The sequence below is a fragment of the Carassius gibelio genome, chromosome B22, assembly GCF_023724105.1.
Source record: "Carassius gibelio isolate Cgi1373 ecotype wild population from Czech Republic chromosome B22, carGib1.2-hapl.c, whole genome shotgun sequence".
NCBI classification, from domain to species: domain Eukaryota; kingdom Metazoa; phylum Chordata; class Actinopteri; order Cypriniformes; family Cyprinidae; genus Carassius; species Carassius gibelio.
Window position 1 is genome coordinate 12830757 of NC_068417.1, and position 24821 is coordinate 12855577.

The 24821-nt window shown below is 35.9% G+C and overlaps 1 protein-coding gene across 1 annotated transcript; it reads right to left on the reverse strand.

Moving 5' to 3' along the window:
- Positions 1-1552: 1552 nt before the first annotated feature.
- LOC127987121 (uncharacterized) lies at positions 1553-22884 on the reverse strand. Its single transcript, XM_052589419.1, has 5 exons — positions 22764-22884; positions 9216-9617; positions 6120-6275; positions 5980-6026; positions 1553-3243 (listed from the first exon to the last, which is right to left on the reverse strand). Exons 1-5 carry the CDS (start codon positions 22807-22809, stop codon positions 3226-3228), a joined length of 669 nt encoding a protein of 222 aa, XP_052445379.1. The 5' UTR covers positions 22810-22884; the 3' UTR covers positions 1553-3225.
- Positions 22885-24821: the final 1937 nt, after the last annotated feature.

Sequence of the window (24821 nt, forward strand, 5' to 3'; positions counted from 1 at the left end):
TGTAGGTGTATGTGTGTGTTCACTTCTCACTGCTGTGTGTGTGCACTTGGATGGGTTAAATGCAGAGCACCAATTCAGAGTAGGATTGTGGGTTACCATACTTGGCAAATATTAGACTTTCACTTTCACCTCACGTCTGACAAGTCTTCAGGTTTGAGTCATCCTTCATCACGTGACAGCCCCATATGCTTTAACCTATACATTTTAAACCAGAAAGAAAATTTATTAGTTTATCTCAGGAGTCTTCGTTTTTTTTGAGTCGTTCATTCATAACGTGACAGACCCATAAGCGTAACTATGCAGTCTGAGCCATTGACTGAAACAGGTGAACTACTGGCAATCATGCTAAGGCTCGGTTCAAGGCAATCGTGCAGTGTGAGTTCATTAGACACTCACTGACTGACTGACTGACACGGCAATAAACATTCTGATCAACAGTAGTTTTGTTTGTCTCATATTTTCAGCTCGTCTTCCTGTTCCTGTCACCAGTAGTAACTCTTCACAGTGTTCTTCATCATCATCATATTCATCACAGCAGAATTGTTCATTGTTGTGTTCACTGGTGAATGTGGGTCATGTGACTCTCTCCTGGTACAAAGGAAACAGTTTATTGTCCAGCATCAGTGTGTCTGATCTCAGCATCAGTCTCTCTCTACCTCTGGAGGTGGAATATCAGGAGAAAAACAGCTACAGCTGTGTGATCAACAATCCCATCACAAACCAGACCACACATCTGGACATCACTCAACACTGCAGCAACCAGACTCAACATCTGGACATCACTCATCTCTGTGACACATGTGACACAATTCATTTTATGATTTTACTGATACTGACAGCTTAAGAATAAATTATGAATTAAATGATCAATGAGCTCCTGTCATTATAAAGCTTACTTGTGTCTTTCAAAAGGCTTTATTTTTTTATTTTTTTTCTTCTAGAGAATAAAGTCAGCTTATTGAAAATATCACAATGTATTTATTTATTTACTTACAGATGTCCACATCCAGTGTTGTGATACAGTGGAAGCTGTGATGCGATTGGTCATCATTGCTCTGATGGGCGTGGCTTCTGCAGCTGCTGCTGTTCTTCTGCTCAATGACGTCAGATCTGCTAGAAGATAAAAGAAAACAGAACAAATATCAGAAATATTCTGACATATATTGTAGTTTTAATTGTAAAGATGAAAATATGTTTGGTCTAAAAGTGTTTAGTGATAGTGAAACAAAGCTTTTCTTACCGTTTTGCACTTTTCATTACCTGAATCTGGTGTTTTAGGAGACATCTGGTATCCAAAGCGATGAACATTCTTTAATCTTAAATTTTCTTCTTTAATACTACGCAAGTATGCACTGTACATTTCTTTATTTTTTACAGTTTCCCTTATTTTTTATCAATTTATGTAATGTTGCGATTTTCATTTTTTTTGTATAATTGTTTGCAGCAACCATGAAAATACAAATGTAATATTTGTCACACCAATAAATCATCCTAGAATTAAACTGAAAGTGAATATTTACCGACCGAACTGATATACATGTGTGAATCATAGTCAAGTCAAGTCACCTTTATTTATATAGGGCATTAAAAAAAATACATTGTGTCAGAGCAACTGAACAACATTCATTAGGAAAACAGTGTGTCAATAATGCAAAATGACACTTAAAGGCAGTTCATCACTGAATTCAGTGATGTCATCTCTGTTTAGTTTAAATAGTGTCTGTGCATTTATTTGCAATCAAGTCAACGATATCGCTGTAGATAAAGAGACCCCTAAGCAAGCCAGAGGTGACAGCGGCAAGAAACCAAAACTCCATCGGTGACAGAATGGAAAAAAAAAAAAAAAAAAAAACATGCGTATATTATAACTGCAGGAATGTCATAATAAAATAATCTGAATTAATCAAAATTCAGAATCAGATTTTAATTATGGTTTAATAAAAAAATGTGCAGCATTAAAGGGGGGGTGAAATGCTATTTCATTCATACTGAGTTTTTTACACTGTTAAAGAGTTGGATTCCCATGCTAAACATGGACACAGTTTAAAAAATTAAGTTGTACGTTTGAAGGAGTAAAGTCACAAAAGAAGTGTGTTTTTGGTTGCCAGGGCAAGACAACCCTGCACAGATTACCAAAGAAAAAACAGCATTAAGGGACCAGTGGATGGAGTTTATTTTTACAGAGCATCAACGGAGTTGTGCAAGTGTTTTTGTTTGTTCCCTGCATTTCAAAGATGCTTGTTTTACAAACAAGGCCCAGTTTGACGACGGACGTATTGTTTATTTCTTAAGGATGATGCAATCCCAACGAAAAAGGGTCACGATCGTGTGTTGGAACAGCAGGCGGTGAGTAAAACTGCTTAAAATATCTCTGCCTTCTTGTTAGTGCGTCCCCTCCCATGCCGGAGACCCGGGTTCGACCACCGCTCGGAGTGAGTCATTGCTGCTGCTGATCTCGTTCAGTTTCAGCCTCGGGATCTGATTCTGGATCATAAATATACGGCTGAATCTGACTGTAAGCCATGGTTTGTTTTGGATGATGGTTTTTTCCTCAAAGCCTACTGGCGCTCGTGATTCTTTAGCTCCGCCCACACGTCACGCCTCCAGCGGCTCGTGTTTTTCCGAGAAAAATCGGTACAGACTATCTTTCTCTTATGAATATAATAAAACTAAAGACTTTTTGGAGTTATGAAGGATGCAGTACTACTCTGTAGGTACTCAAGATTAACAGGATATTGAGTGAAAACGAGCATTTCACCCCCCCTTTAAACAGTTTATTTAAAACCAAGTGTAAAGTTTATTACGAGACAATATAAGTGCAATAGAGACAACAGCTACAGTAGCCTTAGTTCTGGAAGTATTTTTCAATTTTTTTTTTTTTTAAGGATTCTACTAAAATATTAATATCTCAGGTATGAATCAGATTTTTTTTCTGAAGTGAAAAAAAACAACAAAATAAACTTAACTTCACAAGTTTACATACAGAATCATCAAAAGTTATTTTCCTTATACAGGAAATTAAGATTTTGAAGATGAAGATTTAACAGTAACTGCTTTTAAAGTTATTATAGCTCTTATTTTCTGGACAAAAACTAGTAACTCTTGTCAACTTCTGTCAAAGTAAAAGCTATGAACAGTGTCTTTTTGTCCTTGTTTTGGTGCTACAAACATTCATTCATCTGCATCAGCGAGCTCAACTGATTCTTTGTTTCTCTTTTCTTCCTTCTAATAATCACAAATCATCTGTTGTATAAATGTAGATAAGAAATGTATTAGTGATTTAAATACAAACCATTTAAAAAGACAAAAATAATTCATGAAGCACATAAACAACATTCACTTGCTGTGTAAAAGTAATGCACAACCATAAACTAAAAATAACTTTTTTAGTTTAGATTAGTTTATATAAATTATACACTCAACTAAAGGATTATTAGGAACACCTGTTCAATTTCTTATTAAAGAGTTAGTTAATTGAAAAATCAAAATTATGTCATTAATAACTCACCCTCATGTCGTTCCTAACTCATGATACCTCCGTTTAACTTCAGAACAAAGTTTAAGATTGTAGATTTAGTCCGAGAGCTTTCTGTCCCTCCATTGAAAACGTATGTACGGTATACTGTCCAGAAAATACATTTTGGTCCAAAAATAGCAAATCAACTACCAGAGTTTCCAGTGTGTTTAAAGGGTTAGTTCACCGAAACTCAAGAACGAGTCAATCTTTTGTTTGTTATCTGGCTCGGCTCTGTGTTCATCTTCAGTTCTCTCTTCACAGCAGTTCAGTCAGTGTACTGTTTGAGTAAATGAATTACTCCGGGATATTAGTTTGTTTTATCTCAGAGGGAGTGTCAGCCACATAAAAAAAAGTTAACAGCTTAAATCATTTGTGGATTAATGCGTATTAGAGATGCGAACCGTTTAAAACGATTCAGTTCGATTTGGTGAACTGTTTAAAAAAGATCCAGTTACAGTTACATCGAATGATTCGTTCGTGAAACAGATATCACAAACTGCTTTGTTTTGAACTCTCTCTCACAGACACGGAAGAGAAGACAATGCTGAATAAAGTCATAGTTTTTGCTATTTTTGGACCAAAATGTATTTCCGATGCTTCAAAAAATTCTAACTGAGCCTCTGATGTCACATGGACTACTTTGATGATGTTTTTCTTACCTTTCTGGACATGGACAGTAGACCGTACACACAGCTTCAATGGACGGACTGAGAGCTCTCTGACTTTTGATTTTTCGATGAACTAACCCTTTAATGCAATTATCTAATCAACCACTCACATGGCAGTTGCTTCAATGCATTTATGGCTGTGGTCCTGGTCAAAACAATCTCCTGAACTCCAAACTGAATGTCAGAATGGGAAAGAAAGGCGATTTAAGCAATGTAGAGCCTGGCATGGTTGTTGGTGCCAGACGGGCCGGTCTGAGGATTTCACAATCTGCTCAGTTACTGGGATTTTCACGGGCATCCATTCCTAGGGTTTACAAAGAATGGTGTGAAAAGGGAAAAACGTCCAGTATGCGGCAGTCCTGTGGGTGAAAATGCCTTGTTGATGCTAGAGGTCAGAGGAGAATGGGCCGACTGATTCAAGCTGATAGAAGAGCAACTTTGACTGAAATAACCACTCGTTACAACCGAGGTATGCAGCAAAGCATTTGTGAAGCCACAACACACACAACCTTGAGGTGGATGGGCTACAACAGCAGAAGACTCCACCGGGTACCACTCATCTCCACTAAAAATAGGAAAAAGAGGCTACAATTTGCACGAGCTCACCAAAACTGGACAGTTGAAGACTGGAAAAGTGTTGCCTGGTCTGATGAGTCTCGATTTCTGCTGAGACATTCAGATGGTAGAGTCAGAATTTGTCGTAAACAGAATGAGAACATGGATCCATCGTGCCTTGTAACCACTGTGCAGGCTGGTGGTGGTGGTGTAATGGAGTGGGGGATGTTTTCTTGGCACACTTTAGGTCCCTTAGTGCCAATTGGGCATCGTTTAAATGCCACGGTCTACCTGAGCATTGTTTCTGACCATGTCCATCCCTTTATGACCACCATGAACCCATCCTCTGCTACTTCCAGCAGGATAATGCACCATGTCACAAAGCTCGAATAATTTCTAATTGGTTTCTTGAACATGACAATGAGTTCACTGTACTAAAATGGCCCCCACAGTCACCAGATCTCAACCCAATGGAGCATCTTTGGGATGTGGTGGAACGGGAGCTTCGTGCCCTGGATGTGCATCCCACAAATCTCCATCAACTGCAAGATGCGATCCTATCAATATGGGCCAACATTTTTAAAGAACCTTGTTGAATCAATGTCACGTAGAAATAAGGCAGTTCTTAAGACGAAAGGGGGTCAAACACAGTGTTAGTATAGTGTTCCTAATAATCCTTTAGATGAGTGTATGAACTATAACAAACTGCAGATGTTTTTCTGTTGTTGTTTTGGATGAAAACATCTGTTCAAAGATAACATGAACTTACAGAGTCTTTGACAAATAACTACAGAACATTTAAATTATAAAATTTGAAATTAACAAAGACAAAATGACTGTTAACATCACACAGTTAACATTAGCATGTTTCCAGCCGTTTCAATATTTCAATAACAGATATCACTGAGCACTTAATCATTAATGAGAGACCTGCAAAGGATTTCAATATTTCAGCTCAAAACTCAGTCTCATTTTGCTGTTACGCATATTTAGAGGAGTTTGTTCTTTGCCCAAGCTGTTGCGATCCTTTTAGATCATTAGACTTCTTCCATTCGGTGTCTGTAAGAAAATAAAGACTGACAAGAAGTAAAGAGAGAGAAATGAACAATGCCATCTACAGCACATCTGTCATCAGTCAGAGAAATGGTTTAAAATGTGTTTCTTATGGAGATGATTTTGTCAGCGCAGGTGAAATCAAACACAGATCTAAAGACACACTACAGGAGTGAAGTATCTTACCTTATCCTTAGACACTTTTTCTAGAACGTGTTTGATTTTCTTCTTGTCTGTTTGAGAAAAATCATTACATACAATTAAACACTAATTTTGCAAAATTAAAAGGTTTTCCTCTCACTCAAGTATCTGTAGCTGATACTTACCTTCGCTGGAGCTCCTGCGGCGAAAGATCATCACACCAACACCAACAGTCAGCAGCAGAACAACACATATTCCTGCTACAACAGCTGGAGACAGACCTGAACCTGGAACAGCTGGAGACAGACATGAATCTGGAACATCTGGAGACAGACCTGAACCTGGAACAGATATCATCATTAGTGTGGGTGAATCTGACAGTGAGTTTACGTCATATTCATTGGATATATATTCTCCAGAGACCTTTACAGGTCCAGTGTATAGATGTCAAAAACATATATATCTATTAACATACAGAGATTATGTCATATTATTCATGGTTTAAAAACAAACTGAGCTCTCAGATCAGAAAGATCAAACCAGTTCATAACGTCTAGTTCATTTAAAACATGATGAGATGAAATCAGCTTCCAGAAGACGTCAGATGAGCCTCTAAGTAGTTACTCATAGATCCAGATTGAAAACCAACTTTTTATCTGTGCATTCCCTGATTTTTAGCACAGTTTCTATAATATACTGTTTATTTAAGCCTCTTGTCCTTTTATTATTTTATATTTGATAGAATCACTGATAGTACCTTAAACATTGTCAGCCTCTTACACTTGAAATAATGAACTCTTGGTAATAGTCTGACGTTACACACGGTTCAATCCTAAACCCTGAGTTATTGTTATTATTTGCTATTTGCATATTTGCATTGTCAACAGTGATGACAAGATAAACACAAAACCACATTTGGTGTTTGACAACTGAAAATGGGTAGAATACTACATTTGGACATGGAGCTGCACTTAGATCTTAAAAATGAAGAAAAGTTTTTCAGGAACCAGAATCTAAAATCATATTGAGATAACATTAATACTTCTTGAGTAACATGTGCACAAATTTTGAATAAATAAATAAATAAATATCCCACTTTTCAGGAGGGGACTACAGAAGTTTAACTTCTGGTTCGTAATCTACACATTTTCTGTAAGTGTAACACTACTGGCACCTACTGGTTAGTTTTACTACTGCATAAAAATACATTCTGTTGCTATTAATAATGTAAGATTTTCAAAACTTTATCTTGTGTGAAGAGTTTGTTCTTGTATTAAAACATCCTTCCTGGATGCTCACACGAGCCTGTGAAATAAGGCACTTTAAAATATAATTATATATTTTTTTAATTTTACTTTGAAATAATTCACTAAAGACAAAAAATGAGTATGGAAGTATTTTCTGACCATATGTTCACCACAGAGGTCAAAATGAGCATTATAAAGCTATATTTATATTTATGATAATCATTTACATTTAATTTGTGTTTCAGGGCAGTTGGTGAAGACAGAGAGCTGTTGTGACAGTTCTTCCTCATGGATGCCTGTCCACTAGCACTGGACATTTACAATATTTTGGGGGCCAGGGAGCCCTAGCAGAGAAGTTCTTTCAAGGACACCGTCAGAATTACAAGATTTTAAGGCTTAAAATTATTGTGGGTGGGAATATAATGAACATAATATGATTATTATTTTATTCTTTTTTTTCCAATGGTCCCCATTTTTCTTTTTTTATAACACATTTGTTTAATCATACAGCAATATATAGGGCTAAGTTACACCAGATAAAAAAAAAAAAAAAAAAAAAAATATAAGTTGCATCGGTGTATAAGACACAAATGTTCAGAAACTTAAAAACTTTAAACACTGTAAATATTTTCTTTTCGCTCACTTCAAATCATTAAAATTTAATGCTATTCAAAACGGAACAAAAAATAAAAATATTTAGGCCTATGTATGAAATAAACTAATTCTAGTGCAATTAGTTACAAGCATTATTTCTTTTGTTAAATAAAGATTCAAAAATATGACTTGTAGTCTGGAAAATATGGTATTATTTTGTGGACCCCTTTGCTTTGGTCCTGAACCAAATATTGAAAATCTTTGCATTGTAGCATGTTGTTTTATTATTATTATTATTATTATTATTATTATTATTATTGTGCATGCAGATAATATTCGGGCACATGAACACTTGACTATTGCATGAATAAAGAATACCATAATTAAGAATTTTATGCTAATAGCAGTTGAAATAAAATGAAAAAGCTTAAAAAGTGAAGCTCCAACAGTTGAACATAATGTGTGGACCCAACTAAACTATATTGCTTGTCGTTAATGTCACTGTACAATGAGTGAAATTTCTTACATTTTCATGGTTTTTTGTGTGAACACACTGTTTCCTTAAGTTTATTTACAAGTACAAAAAGAAACTGCATTGAAATAAACATGAGATTTAATTGAATGCCGCCTAAGAGTATTTATTTTGTCCAGAAACAATATAAATGACATCTAAATGAGATCTTATAAGATGTTAAAATTACGTCTAGAAATGACATCTGAACTCAATTTAAACCTTCAGGAGATGTCCTGTGCAGGTCGATATTGGACGTCCAAAAGACGTCGAAAAAAGACGTCATAAAAACTTTCATTCTGGCTCTTCAGGGGATGTCATTTCAACGTCCGACAAAGATGTTAAAAATACGTCGTTTGGATGTACTTTTGCTCAGTGGGTTTAACTGATTTCAGTTACTTTAATTGTGTAATTAAATTACGTAACACTGTTACTTGTAACTAGTTCCTCCCCAGTATACCGTTTGTTTAAGCCTCTTGTCCTTTTATGTCCCTATTATTTATTTTAACATACAAACATTTGCGTCAGTATTTTTGGCCCTGTGGTACATTTTTAGGTTCTTCCTAGTTTCTCTCAGCTTTTGAGGCTGGAAATCATAAGAGAATTCAAATGAAATAGAAAAGACACAAAACTTGATCTTAAAGGAATAAGTCATTATATCAGTTCTGTTCATTTACAGCTGCTGGAAATCCTGTAAAAACAGGGAACAAACTCCCTGCAGAATCACATTACTGTATTATCAGCTGTTCAAGATAAAGAAACACAGCACCAGTCAGAGTGAAGGTTTAGAATGAAGACTGTTAAACATTCAGAAAAAAGGTCTTAAATGACCAAACTGTAACAAATCATTAAAATACAGGAAAAGATGATGAACAGGTCTGGAGACCAATGTTAAAATTTTTCAGGGTAAATGACATTAAATAACTCACCATTGACAGTCAGATTAATTGATTGTATGATGTCACCACGGTTGCTGCTTTTGTTGATGATGTTTGTTCTGTTACACTTGGGGCTTCTGTTCAAGCTTTCACTTTTTCCTGAACTCTCACTTCTGATGATCGCTGCTTCATAACGTCCAGTGTGTTGAGTTGTGATGTTTGTGATGTTCAGAGATCCAGTCTCATAGTCCACCTTCAGTCTGTCTCTGAACATCCCTCCAACACCATCATATAAACAGCTCGTGCTGGGATCTCCATTGATCAGAGCGATGAGAGTGTCATTAAAATACCACCGCATCATGTTATCATGTTGTTGTTTGGTAACATTAGTGGTTAGAGTGACACAATCTCCCTCCTTCACTGACTTCACTACAGCTGCATCACCGAACACATCTGCAGACACAAATTAACAGTTAGTTACAAGTCTGTGTGTGTGTGTGTGTGTGTGTGTGTGTGTGTGTGTGTGTGTGAGTGTGTGTGAGTGTGTGTGAGAGAGAGAGAGAGAGAGAGAGAGAGAGAGAGTGTGTGTGTGTGTGTGAGAGAGAGAGAGAGAGAGAGAGAGAGAGAGAGAGAGAGAGAGTGTGTGTGTGTGTGTGTGTGTGTGTGTGTGTGAGAGAGAGAGAGAGAGAGAGAGAGAGATCCGACATCTGCTGAACGTCATCTGCTCCAGGCTGAGGACATAACCTGCATAGCACACACATACACACACACACACACACACACACACACCTATTCATGAAATCATTTAAAATCAGTTGTTGGAATATACAAGGTCTGCACTCTTCTACTTTTGGTAATAAGACTGCAGACCAAGACTTACTCAGCAGTGTAACAGACATGGACATCTGTATCTTTCATGAGACGTGGTGTCGTAGTAATGAGACCTTACATTGTCCAATAGGATACAAGGAAATTATGGTTCCTTAATCAAAAAATTCTAAAATTAAATGTGGCCGAGACTCAGGTGGAATACTTATATGGCACAAAGACGATTTAAAACATTCGCTTAAAGTTGCTAAAAGTGGAAAATCATCCATTTGGCTTGAAGTGAAATCCGTCATATATCAGTCTAATCTTCATCCCTGTGCAATCTATATTCCACCTCATGACTCTCCCTATTACGAAGAGCAAAGCTTCCCAACATTACAGACTGACATCTTACACTTTCAGTCCAGAGGAAACATCCTCATCTGCGGAGACTTAAACGCCAGAACAGGGCGAGAAATTGATTATGTAAATATTGTAGATAATGACCACATCCCCAATGACACCACGTTTCATCCCTCATCTAATATCACACAGAGAAACAGCTATGATACTTCAGTGAACATTAGTGGAAAACAAATGTTGAAACTCTGTAGAGGTTTAGGATTATACATCATTAACGGCAGGACTCGTGGAGATACATTAGGTAGATTCACTTACTGCTCCAGATTAGGAGCTAGTGTGGTTGATTATTCAATAACAGATATTGATCAAAACTTTATCAATGCCTTCACAGTCAGACCTCAGCTCTCGATGTCCAATCACTGCCAAACTGTGCTTTATCTGAAAGCCCCATGTCAAATAACCAAAACTGCTCCACCTGAAGCTGAAAAACTGTTTCCTCTGAAACATAAACTCAAGTGGAATCAATCCAACTCAGAACAATTCAAAGAAAATATGAACAATCCGACTATATTAAAAATGCTAGATGACTTTATGTCCACTGATTTCACCTTAGATATTAATGGAATACATTTAGCAACAAAAAACTTAAGTAATATATTCATAACATTGATAACTCTATCTAATATTAAACAGCAAACCAAACATAGAACCAATCGACAGAGAAAGAGAAAGGATGTCTGGTTTGATGATGAATGTGCCGGTCTCAGAAAAGAACTCAGGAGACTTTCCAACAAAAAGCACAAAGATCCGTCCAGCCAGACATTACGGCTTTTTTTTTTTTTTTTTTTTTTTTTTTTTTATTCATTTATTCCAGGCAATGGCACAAAAAGTTCAAGGTAGACAAATATAGTTAAATCATATAGTGCAAGGAAAACAAAAAACAAAATATACAGTATTCAAATATGACGATCGAATTCTGCCTGAAAGGGAGTGGGAAGAAGACAACTTATTTAATCCCACCCCAGTTCCACATTTAGTGATTAATAATTGAGCTTCATTATTATTTTGCTCATAGATTATTTACAAATATATCATGGTGGCGTTACCACAAGTAACAAGTAATTATTATAATAACAGTTTATACCAACAATGTAATAGGAATAAACAATGCCAACAATGGTAATGGACAATATACCAACGATGGTAATGGACAATATACCAATGATGGTAATGGACAATATACCAAAACACTGAGCACATGTTAACGCTATGAGACAGAGTACAACATAATTTAACTACAATATAAAATAAATAAACAATGGCAACAATTGTAATGGACAATATACCAACGATGGTAATGGACAATATACCAACCATGGTAAGGAAACACTGAGCACATGTTCACACTATGAGACAGAATACAACAGCACTTTAAATTAAAGACCTTCATCTCTGTATTTTAACCAGACCCAATGTTTATATAACAGTTTAAATTGATAAATAGTTTGGCATTGCTTTTGTTGCAAGTCCAGTTTGTTCCAGAGTTTCACTCCACATACAGACACACAATAATATTTACGAGTGGTTTGGGCTCTCGGTAATGAAAAATGTCCAAAACCTCTCAAGTTATGAGCTCGCACAGGAGTTGTAAAAAAACGTTGTAAGTTAGGCGGTAATAATTTGTTAAATGCTTTATATAAGAATATTGATGTATTATATTTTACAAGATCATCAAATTTTAGCAACTTTGACTGCGTAAACAGATTATGAGTATGTTCTAGAAAACCAACCTTGTGAATGATCCTCACAGCTCTTTTCTGTAATATAATCAGAGGATTTATTGTGTTCTGATAAGTATTCCCCCAGACTTCAACACAAAAAGTAAGGTATGGTAGTACCAGGGTGCAGTATAAAATACGGAGTGCATTTTCATCAAGGTATAGTTTTGCTTTATTTATAATTGAGAGGCTTTTTGAGATTTTTGTTTTTATGTATCTGACATGGGGTTTCCATGACAATTTACTATCAATTATTACTCCCAAAAATTTAATCTCACTCACTATTTCAATCTGAATACCATCAATACTTATTCTCTGTTCAGACATTTTGTTGCAATTACCGAACATCATTACCTTAGTTTTATTTATATTCAAGGATAATTTATTTGTGTCCATCCACTTTTTTAATATCTTTAGTTCCCTGTTTACCGTATTAACGAGCTCATTATAATCATCACTACTGTAAAATATATTTGTGTCGTCTGCAAATAGTATGAATTTCAGTACATTGGATGTATTAAACATATCATTTATATACACATTGAACAGTTTTGGCCCTAATACTGACCCCTGGGGGACACCACAAACAATGCCCAGAGTATCTGATAAATACTGACCCATTTTAACAAACTGTGACCTCCCTGTTAAATAACTTTTTAACCAATCTCCAGCCAGCCCCCTAATTCCATATTTTTCCATCTTTTTTAATAGAATTGAATGATCTATAGTGTCAAAGGCTTTTTTTAGATCAATAAAGATACCAACTGCATGCTTATTTTGCTCCAGTGCATTAGTGACTTCTTCAATAGCTTCAGTTATTGCCATTGAGGTAGTTCTTTTGGACCTAAAGCCATACTGACCATCATTAATTACATGGTGTTTCTCGAGAAACTTTTCAAGTCGAGAATTGAAGAGTTTCAATTAAATTTAAATTTAATTTAAATTTAAATTTAAATTTAAATTTAAATTTAAATTTAAATTTAAATTTAAATTAAATTTAAATTTAACACATTTGGAAATTAAGTAAATCTACTTAACTAAGTTAAGTAAAAAAAATAATAATAATAATAAGTAAATTTTATTGAGTAAAATTTAATTAAATAATATTAAATTAATGCATTTAGCAGACACTTTTATCCAAAGCAACTTACAGTGTATTCAGGCTAACAATTTTCATCTATCATGTGTTCCCGGGGAATCGAACCCACCAACCTTTGCAACGTTCTACCACTGAGCTACAGGAACACTTCAAGATCTTGTGACAAAAATAAGTGAAAATTTCACTTACTTACTTTTTTATTTTGGAAAAGTTAAACATAAGGAAGCTTTATGTTTTGGTTTGCTAAAATCCCACTCCTCATAGGGAAGTTTGTTTTCACCAAACATTGCATTCAGATTAATAAACCAAGATTTACCTCAGATGGATTCATTTATTAGAATTAATTTTTTTCTCTTTTAAGTTATAAAATGTGAATCATAGTTATAGATCGAAGTAGTGTACGGCTAAAGGCATATTTGATAGAATCACTGATAGTACCTTAAACATTGTCAGCCTCTTACACTTGAAATAATAAACACTTGTTAATAGTCTGAAGTTACACATGGTTCAATCCTAAACCCTGAGTTATTGTTATTATTTGCATATTTGCATTGTCAACAGTGATGATATATATATATATATATATATATATATATATATATATATATATATATATATATATTAGGTTATTTGTTAATTATTTTTAAAGCACATTTAAAAAGTAACGCCAGTTGACCAAAGTTCTTTCCAATAAAACATCATATAAAACAAAATTATCAAAAGTAAAACATAACAATCTCACACCTAATGCCCGGGCAAGTAAGTGCCCTCTTAAGAGTGTTTAAAAATAAAAGAAAGAATAATGCGAATGCTTCTGATGAAGATGATGAAGACAATGTGATGTTAAAATCTGACACCTTCAGCAGCTCTACAGAAGAAGAGTAGTGCTGTAGAATAAAGAGGGTCAAAAGCAGGACATTGTCCGTGTTACGAGATGATGATGATTTGACTTCTTTTTTTTTTTATAAATCACAGGCGTGAAGCAGCAGAACGGTGAGAAATAAATTTCAATGCCATTTAGAAAAGAACGGAAAAATTATAATTCTGTAGAAAATAATGACAAAAGAACGGATCAAACTGTTCAGAATTCTTCTCTTTATCCTCTTTGACAATTACAGTGTGCCAAAGTGGACTTTGATCTGGATTCCTGGCTTTACTCCTATTGACAAACAGCAGCACCAGATTCAACCACCACCACTGTCTCCATCCTAAAGAACAACTGCATCTGCACCGCAGTCCTGCCGCCCGACGAAAGACAAACACAACTTCGACAGCAGCGACTGCGTAAGAGCGGTGAAATACTCCGTGACTGGAGTCAGCACCAGATCTAAAGATCATGAGAGAGTGACACTGCCTGAATGAGTATGAACTGGAGGAAAGAGAAGAGCTTTCCCATGAGTCAAGTGGCTGGGCTGAATAGAACTGTGATTGTTTTTCATCCATGGAACGAGAAAGACTTGAAAGAGGCACAATGGAGCATTTTGTGTAGCAGTGGAAACACTGAGTCAATGGATCAAGACTGACTTTCCAGTCAGAGTGAACACCAGCAAAGTCACGCAGAAGAACAGAGGACAAAGACTGTCTCAGACTGATCCAGATGTTTGCTTTCACTACAGAGAGGGGCGACACTGGAAAATTTCACTGTTCACATTTTATCAACCCAACGACGGCTGGAACAGAGAAAGCTGAGGCAGACTGACTCCTATTTATATCCTATTATATCTTTGATACATGAGCACATTGGAAGATTAGAGAATGATAAATCTTCTCTTGACAAGAACATAGGCACATGTAGTCATCCGAATAAATTAGCTTATAAACAGATGCCACAGATTAGATTATGTGTTAATGGAGTTGAAAGGACTGGCATCTTATTAGAGTAATTAGAAAGGATGAAATAGATCCAATTCCAAAATTAAGTGGAAATTTAGTTTGGTTTACTACTGCATCTGGTTATACGGTCAGAAAACTTCACCGTACCATTGAGATGTAAAGATTAGAAAGGCATGAACTTTAAGCATTGTTCACTACTGTCAGAAAACTGCCTTCAAAATCTGTTAGAAAGAGATGTCATGTGAAACTGGGAAGTGGCCCAGTGCAAAAATTCAAACTTTAGCCACAATCCAACAATCACAGTTGTATATTTACCAGTGTAAACAGAAAGATGATGAATTATGTGAAACGCTTGTCAAGGCTGCAAAAGACAGTTTCACCTAATTCTGAATTATGCCATTCTCTGACTTACATTGCTCAGCACATATATCATTTGAAAGAAATGAAATGTTTGAATAGACCGGAAATTTTTAATCTGGACAGAAAACAGATGTGCTGTTGATTTGAGAAATGAAAAGCAGATGTTTTTTTTATGTTGTTGAATCTCTTCCACATGTTTAATTATCCAAAAAGAACAAAGACCATAGGGAAGACATTGGTTTATTTGTAAAAACGTGTTTTTCATGTGAATTTGGTGGAGACATCAGAGGAAAAAGTTGAATACAATCTAACACGGTCTACATCTGAATGTGCGTACTCCTATTTTGCTGTTAAAGCTGTACACTCAGTCTGTGTGATTGAAGACGCAATGACAACAACACACTCCTTTCTCTCGGCAGAGGAAGTAGAGACTCACCCAGTGCACAAAGAAGTCCTTAAAACACTTTGGGCTTTATCTAAATTTGACTTGGGGCTGGTTAAAAATTGTGAACCAGTTCAAGTCACTCCAAAGTCTGATTACAGACCCTGTAAACCTCAATATCCTCTAAAGAGAGAAAGGCTACTGAAGTTGTTTAATCATTAAGAGCACCTGGGGTAATTGTGTACACCTATTTTCCCTGTTAAAAAGATGAAGAAACTTGCAAAAGATACTGTCAACCTTTTAAAACTTTTGGCTGCTGAGGGACGTAAGACAGTTTGTCAAGACTGCAGTTTGTAAAAAAGGAAGTTACATTTTTAGGTCGTCAACAATCTCTATCTGAAGAAAAAAAAAAAAAACAGACAATTCACAAGATTCCAAAGCCTATCATGAAAAAGCAACTTATGTCATTTTTGGGCATGTGTTTGTATTGTCGAATGTTCCAAATTATGTTAATGAAGAATCGCCCCGGAGCGCTTTGGCTCATGGGAAGGGCTTGCAACCCCATGACAAACTGACCTGGATTCCAGAAGCAGAGAAAGCATTTAAGAAAATATTACTGCTACAAACATCACTAACACCGGGACAAATTTTGTACAAACTGTTGATGAGAGAATGGGTTTCTGACTTCTGTTCTGTTACAAGATCATGGGGGAGACATGTGGTCTATATTTAGGGTAAGCTTGATCCGGTAGCGGCAGACATGCTAAAAATGCCTGAGAGCTGTTGCATCTTCAGAAAAAGCTTCTAGTTACAAGGGAAATAGAGGGGTACTCTGACGTGACTTTGCTCGTGCCACGCACGGTCTCTGTGATCCTGTTGGAACAGAAAACATCCCATTTGTCAAAGGCCAGGTGGCTCAGGTACAATGCAATCCTATTAGAAATGCCAAACATCACAGTTAAAAGATGCACAGTGTTAAATCCAGCTACACTGCTCCCTACGAAGCAGGATGAGGAAGAACACGATTGTGTTGCCACTAGGGATGTCAACGATTAATCGATGATCGATTAATTGTCGATAAGAGATGCAATCGATTAAGGCTATCGATGGTCGGTTAACCGATTCAGTGTTGGGCTGCGTGCGGCTCATGCGCACTCAACACGTGCGAGCGGCTGTGAGTGACGGTGATGATATATAAAAGCATCATCATTCATTTACAATGTACAAATTAAGCTTTTAATGTGATTTAAACTTTAAAGTACATTAAAATAGAAACAACATAAAAGTTATTCAACATTAAATGCAATAGAAATGTAGTTACTAATCATTTCATCAGATAACTGTTTTATATCGTGCGCTTTGCAGGGCTGCGGGACACAGTGACAGGACAGGTATTCATTCCTACAACTTGTTAATTCATTCCTACGAATTATTAATGTGGCAATTGTCCATGTTTCATTAATTTTGTTCCCTAAATAACCCATGATTTAAGTGAAATAAGGGAACAAATTAATAAATCGAACGAATTCTTAATTCATGAAATCTTTAATTTCCCTTCCCATGTTTACCACAGTAAGAGATGCGAAAACAGTTATTAAAAGCGAAAGATAATAAAATAAACGTGGGAAATTAGAGGGTTAGACTATGAAGATTTAGGAAAAGAAACGATGCCTAAATATACTGAATTTGTGGAAATTCGTGACCAACCGGCAAACCAGAACAAAGCCGCGTAAATGAAGACTATGGGGTCCAAAAGCATGGTCGCGATCTAACATTTTCCAGTTAACCTATTATTCCTCTAATAAACAAAGCTTTTATACCACACTTGTCATAATCAGATCTTATCATTTCTAAATAAATAATTGCTGGATTCAAAACAGCGATTAATAGGCGCTGTGACCGACACATTCCTGGAGCATTCACTGCTGTCACTAAACGGTGACGCCGAGCATCGTTCACAAGTTTCTGCATGGACCTGACTAGGGCACAGGTTCTAAGCCCTGGGACAAAATGGGATGCTTTAAGGAAAATTTATAGCCTACTAAGTAATAGGCCCAACATAAAAATAACAATTTGTTTTCATGTTTTTTTTTTTTTTAAATAGGCTATGCGAAATATATCCGATTTAAATAGGCTAATTAAGATTAACGGATTTAAAACAGAAGTGTGGGCGCGACATAAGTTCACAAAAAAAAAAAAGGATGACAACGCATTCTGTTTGTTTGCTTTATTTTACAAGAGCACAAATCTTCTGTTTTTATTGTGAGTGTGCACAAATGAAAGTAAACACTTTTGCGGAAAATATATATATATTTTTTTTTAATGTCTCAGCTGTTTCGATCGTGCCGGAGCCTGCTGCACACGTATATTCTAGCGATTCAAACTTACATCGCAGTCTGTTCATTATCAAAATAAAATGTCAACTAAACATTAAAAGGTTACACTGGTCAGTTTAAATAGACCGTAGTATACCTACCGGTCCACTCTGCTGTTATGCCAAGGACGTTTTTGCTCATATGAAGAGGATCATCTTTTCCGTCTATATGCGAATGCGTGTTAAGTACAAGCCTAGTTTACATTATAAATAATAGTTTAACATTCAAATACATTAAGAATATGGAAACATTTCGATTTGTGCCGAATGAGACATGAGCAATAACCTCCAAATAAATCTAGCCAAAGCCGCGCTCGCTCATCACGATCTAATGCGCTGTATGCCGGATTTTTAAAAATCGGACATTTTCTAGGACAGAATCCAGCAGGATCAAATTAATGTGAGCAACTGTGTTTTGGTGCAGCAGCGCCGATGTAGTTCACTTAATGTGCAGCGCAGTCACACGCGCTCCACATTTCGGATAATTTTATACAGTAATGTCAGTTGAAAACATTGCAATTGTGCTTTAAAATACAACAACGAGCACCACAAAACCATTTAAAGAGGCGCGTTCAGCGTTCTCCGTGCGGGATTGGAAACTGTCAACAAAGTAAAATGACCTCAGAAGTATGGCGCGCTCTCTTCATTTTATCAAATGATCATAATCGCATCTATTCATTTTATAATCCTGCTACTAGCATTTTATTCAGACTAAAACCTCTTTAATTCAAGTGAGAAAGCGTTTTGTGTTTGTGTGTGGCTTTTGCACATCCTGTCATACCGCTGACTGCGTGCCTGCAATAGACGCATTTTGCAGTATTATGGTTAACGATTAATCGATTAATTGATCGTTAATTTAAACGACGATCGATCATGGAAATAATCGAAATTTGACATCCCTAGTTGCCACATTTGAACAGGTCTGTACACCAAGACCAGATTTAAAAGAAACCCCCTTAGAAAGTGCTGACTTAATTCTATTCATTGATGGTTCAGCATCTAGAGACCCAAATAATTGGCAAAAACAGAGCCAGTTAAGGGGTAACCCCTGCATAATGCAACAGTAAGATCTGGAGCGTTCCACGCGCATTGCTCTGCGCAAGCGACTGAATTAGTAGCATTGGCGGAGGATTGCAAAATTGCTGAAGGACAAACAGTTACCATTTACACAAATTCCAATTACTATTTTGGGGTTTGTCATGATCGGAAACACAGGACATTTCTAAAGTCTGATGGTAAGCCTGATCTAAACAATGATAAAATAGCAGCACTGTTAGAAGCAATTTTGCTACCAAAGTCAGCGTCACACATTCCAAAAGTTTGCCTGTGATTTAAAATTTAACAATGACTCATTTACACTCCCTTCTGATTCTCTTACAGCTATGCAAGTTTTTGCCACAGCAGAGGAGAGGAAACAATGGCTGAAGGCCAAGTGCAAACTGAAGACAGGCCGAGTACTGAAGACAGACCATGTCTGCCATACACTTTTACCTCACACGAAGCATTCGTACCTCACATATATTGCATACAGTCGTTCGGATTGATTAATATTATTACACAATAAATACTAAATGGCTAGTATAAAAAAAACATGTTAATGTGTGGTTTCTTTAGTTTAACTGGGTTTAGTTAATTCAGAGGATCAAGAAGTTTGCTGAAAAACAGTAGGTAATTTGCTTTGGAGTAATCACAGAGGTTGTGTGAGAAAAACACAGATGTGGCAGCAGTGGTGGACTGGGACAGTTAATCAGGCTGGGAATTTGACTCCACTCCAGGCCACCTCTGTTGCTGCAGTCACCACCACCCAATTCATGTGTCCACCAGATCACTGCTAAACTCTTTGGCTCTTTCAGTTGTTTGAATTGGGATATACTTAAAAAATAAATCAAAAACGTTTGACTGTGAACGGGCAAAATAATCAAATGAAGTATCAAGGCATTCACTGTCTCTATCATCTTTCCCTGAATCCCCCTCTCTCTCACTCTGCACATTGAGTTTCTCTTTAATATGAAATAAGCACTTTCAATAATCTATATTAATTATGCAGCCATCAATTGTATGTCCCAATGATATTGTTTTATTTATAGCTTGCTTCTATGTTAGCAATGACTATGTTCCATTAAAAAAAAAACAAAAAAAAAAACATGCAAATTCAAAGGGGCTTATCTGTTCTTCAATGTATCTTTTTTTACATACTAAAAAAGGTGGGCTGTGAGTCTGTGTGTCATCTCTTTGCAGATCATACTCTGCAGAGAATTAAAGCAGTACAAAGACAAAACTCTGTTTGGTTTTTCATTCTCAGTCTCTACAAATTGTTACTGAATTACTGTAGAATTTTCACAACAAACTTGAAGACTATTCGGAGGGAGGACCAATCCGGCAGAAATTACAAATAAATAAATACATGTAATAAAAGGAAAATAAATAAATAAATAAATGATGTGATAAAAACATCACTGATGGTGGTGAGCTCAAGCAGAAGCCAAGCCTCTGACTAAACTAATAATAGAGATCAGAGTTTGAGAGTTGGATGTGCCAGATCAACTGGAGATCTCCAATATATTTTCACAGATTCACATTATTATTTCTAATTAATTAATAGCGACTGAATTCAGTTACTTATCCTCATAGTTACGTCATTAAGTCCGGATCCACCAACATCCGAAAACTTAGGCAGGTGACTTGCTGCCTTGCTGTCTGATCAGGCATTGACTTTGCAGGCAGCGTTTTTGCACGAAGGCAACTCATGAAACTGATCTCGGACAGGCTTCGGAGGCAGCCTAATGGTTTAATGATCTACAGCAAAATATAGAGAGCTTTGGTGATAACTAGGTGTATATTTCATTACTGCAATATTCATTTCTCGCTAGAAATAGCATAAAAAGTGAAAAATGTTGATCAGAAACGTACATTTACACACAAACTGACCACCGAACACAACTTTCATACGCCATCTTTACTTTTTGGCTTCACTCTTACGGAATGGAATGCACTGGATTGTGGGATATCAAAGGCAGCGAATGATACATCTATGCTGCCTTCAGAAGTCGGCCAGATGAAGTCATCTCAGGAGACAGGAAGTGAAGCTAATTTTGAATTCGGACATGCCTTAATGCCTTCCTACCATGGAATGCATCCTCCGAAGGCAGCATTTTTCAGTTTTCGGATGCAGCCTATGAGTCTGGCTGATGACGACTCTAGAAAGAAGGCACTCGGTGGAGGTCAAGGCTTGTCTTCATTTTGTAATCACAGTTGCACTAAATGTCTCTGTGGTCTACTCTGGCTCACAATGCTTTTGGAACGCGACCCACTGGCATAAAGTTGCGCTAGACGCTCGATATTTGCAAGTTTAGGGACCATCTCTAAGGTTACGACATTGGTATATGTGTTAAGATTTTTTTATATCTATAAAATAAACTCAAATCATATGTAAATATTACTGAATATACCTGACTGGTGAAATATCACTTTACAGTTGGTTTTGTGACTGTAAGCTTTTCTCTTAAAATGCTATTGGAATTAGAAACGTGTATCCTAATGTATTTAACTTTAGTGATGGTCCCTAAATTTGCAAATACTGAGCTTCTAAAATCAATCTAACTTTATGCAAGTCTAAGTATCCACAAGGACCGCCTCCCTAAGTTCCAAGTTGCACATGGAAAGTAAAAATAAATGAATGAATGAATAAATAAATGAATAAAAAATCTGAAAATAAATACACGTGGGAATAAATAAATTCATATAATAAATAAATACATTAATAAATACATTAAAAAATGAATTATTTAAATATAAAAATGAATGAAAGTATAAGTAAATTAAAGTTAAAAAGAATAAAAATCAATGACAAATGAAAAGGTCATTTTAAATATAATTCAGGATTAAATTTTATTACAAGTTAACTATTTTGGTTTTTTATCACATCGTTTATTTATTTTTTTTCCTTTTATTAAATGTATTTGTTTATTTTTTTATATTTAATGTGTAATATTTTGGCTATCATCACTATATATCTTTCTTCAGAAAAAAATATTAACAAAATAAAAAAATTGAGCAGGGGAAGTTTCTTAAATGTGGTTGATTTGACACAGAATTAACCTATAGTCTTTTTTTTTTTTTTTTTTTGAGTTGGAGTTTTAGTTGCATTTGATCGGCAAATGACATTTACATACATAGACATACATAGACATCTAATAATAATAATCGTCTTGATATCATCAAAGACATCAGCCACAGCTGATATCTCTGACTATTATCGATATTATTATCTACAGACATGTTTCATTTTAAACAACGAGCATTATGAAAATACAGATACATATGTAACATTAGCTTGGATTAGAAATAAGTGATCAAAAGCTTTTTAAAGAAACCCCGTCACTTTCATCGGAGTCCAGAACAAGAATTACAAAAAAAAAAAAAAAATCCATAAAGTGGATTTATGAGAGCAAAATCATTGTACGTATGTTTTTATGGTAATGCCTAAAACAGCAATGAATAAAAAGCAAGATTTTTAGTGAAATGTTGATGGAAATTGTTTAAAATTATTTTTTTTTCTTCACGAAAAAGATAAAGTGTTAAAAAAGTCAAATTAATTTCTTACCCTCAACGATAAAAGCAAACAGAATCAGCCAAATGTATTTTCTCATCCTTTAGCCGCGGTAACGTTATCTCTGATGAATTAGAAACGAGATATTGGAGCTTTTTTGTTGAAATGAAATTTGTACCCGGCACGGCACGTATCGAAGCCACGTGACTGCCACGTTACGCGATAGAAACAGACGTATCAGCGCGGCCGCCATCTTGGATGGGTCCCCAATGAGCCCCTTCCATTTATTTCTACTTTTTTTATTTTCTTTCATTCAGTTCTATAACACAAAGACTTAATGTGAACAGGGAAACATTGCACATCTCAAAGCATGCAAAACATAACTGCAGCAACAACACAAATTATAATTGAATACAAACATACATATAAAAAAGACAATATAAATAATAAGAAAAAAAGGATAAAAAAATGCATTACATAAATTTTAAAAGCTTTAGAAATTGCATTATATATATATATATATATATATATATATATATATATATATATATATATATATATATATATATATATATATATATATATATTTATTTTATTTTTTTAAGTAAACCCAAAATGAAATAGAAAAAGGGCAATAGAAAAATAAATGTTCAGTATCTTCAACAGATACATTACAAAAGGTATCACTTATCACTTACAACACTTATCACAAACACTGAATATATCTGCTAACAACTGCATATACAGGATAACATCTGTCAATAATTTTGTAAAGTACTTCTTTAACTTTTTCAAGAAATTACATTTATATGGTAACATCCAGATGTATGCGCCAAGATATAAGTGAGGTTTAAAGGTCCCCTTCTTCGCGATCCCATGTTTTAAACTTTAGTTATTGTGTAATGTTGTTGTTAGAGTATAAATAATATCTGTAAAATTAAAAGCTCAAAGTTCAATGCCAAGCGAGATATTCTATTTAACAGAATTTGCCTACAAAAAATGACCCGTTTGGACTACAGCCCTCTAGTTCCTGCAGTAATGACGTCACTAAAACAGTTTTTTGACTAACCTACTAACATGAATACACAAAAAAGGTGGCGTGATCTTTTTGCGCTCCAATGGAGAAAAGGAAGAGTTGTTTTTTCGCCATGTCGTTGAAACGCTGTTATTTTCATCTTGGAGTCCAATCATCTTTGTTTGGGCTTCCCAGGGACGCTGTACTTGGAGATTAATGGTTAATTTTATGTTTAACTCGGTTCCTGAAAATTATAATCCACATGTAAAACTATGTGCAGCACATTTTGCTGAGGACAGCGATCTTCCTCAATCTCAATCAGTTAAATGCCGGATTCGCACAAAGATTATTCTTGAAAGATGGAGCAGTTCCCTCTTTGTCTGGAGAAGGCGTTGTGGACCACAAACGGTAAGGGTATTTTATTGTTTAAGTTGGTGCGTTTAACAGTTTCTGTAACTTACTACACAAAGGGCAACGCTGTTTAGCTTTGTTAACTAGATGTTAGGGCTGTGCAAAAAAATGAATGCGATTTTCATGCGCATCTCGTCAGTAAAAACGCTCCTGTGATTATAAGTACATCTCCAGCACATGCTCCTTCCCACTTGCTTCTCAAAACTAGTCCAATCACGTTTATGTTACATACCTGGACTCATTTAGTGTGTTTTTGCCCCTGTGACCCAGTTTCTGTCTTCCGTATTTGGTTTGATTAGTTCCCAGGTGTGTCTATTCTATTCCCCATGTGTTCCATGTCCCTGTTAATTTAGTCATGCCATCCACCTGTGTTTCCCCAATTATCCCTTGTACATAAGCCTTGTCCTTTCAGTTCTGTTTTGTCGGGTCTACTTGCTACTTACGTGTGTCTACCTCTGTGTTGGATATAATAAAAGCCTTATTTCATTTATCCTCGGCTCCGTGTTCCTTCCGGCAGCAAAACCGTAACAGAAGACCCGACCCACAAAGTTTACAATTGCGTGTTTCCCCTCCGTTTTGTTTTCCGTTTTTTCACAGTCTTTTCTTTCCGTAGTGTGTCAATGGATCCCCTCTATAGCCCCGAATTCCTCCTCCTCCTGCTGGAGCAGGAAGGACGTTCTCTCGAG

Bases quoted from the DNA above. Each gene is read 5' to 3' on its own strand.
- LOC127987121 (XM_052589419.1), bottom strand. From the start codon at position 22,809: ATGAGAAAATACATTTGGCTGATTCTGTTTGCTTTTATCGTTGAGG. The intron at 9,618-22,763 runs GTAAGAAATTAA...TTGTGTCTGCAG, and splicing joins GTTTGCTTTTATCGTTGAGG to ATGTGTTCGGTGATGCAGCT. The intron at 6,027-6,119 runs GTAAGTATCAGC...TTTCTCAAACAG, and splicing joins CCGCAGGAGCTCCAGCGAAG to ACAAGAAGAAAATCAAACAC.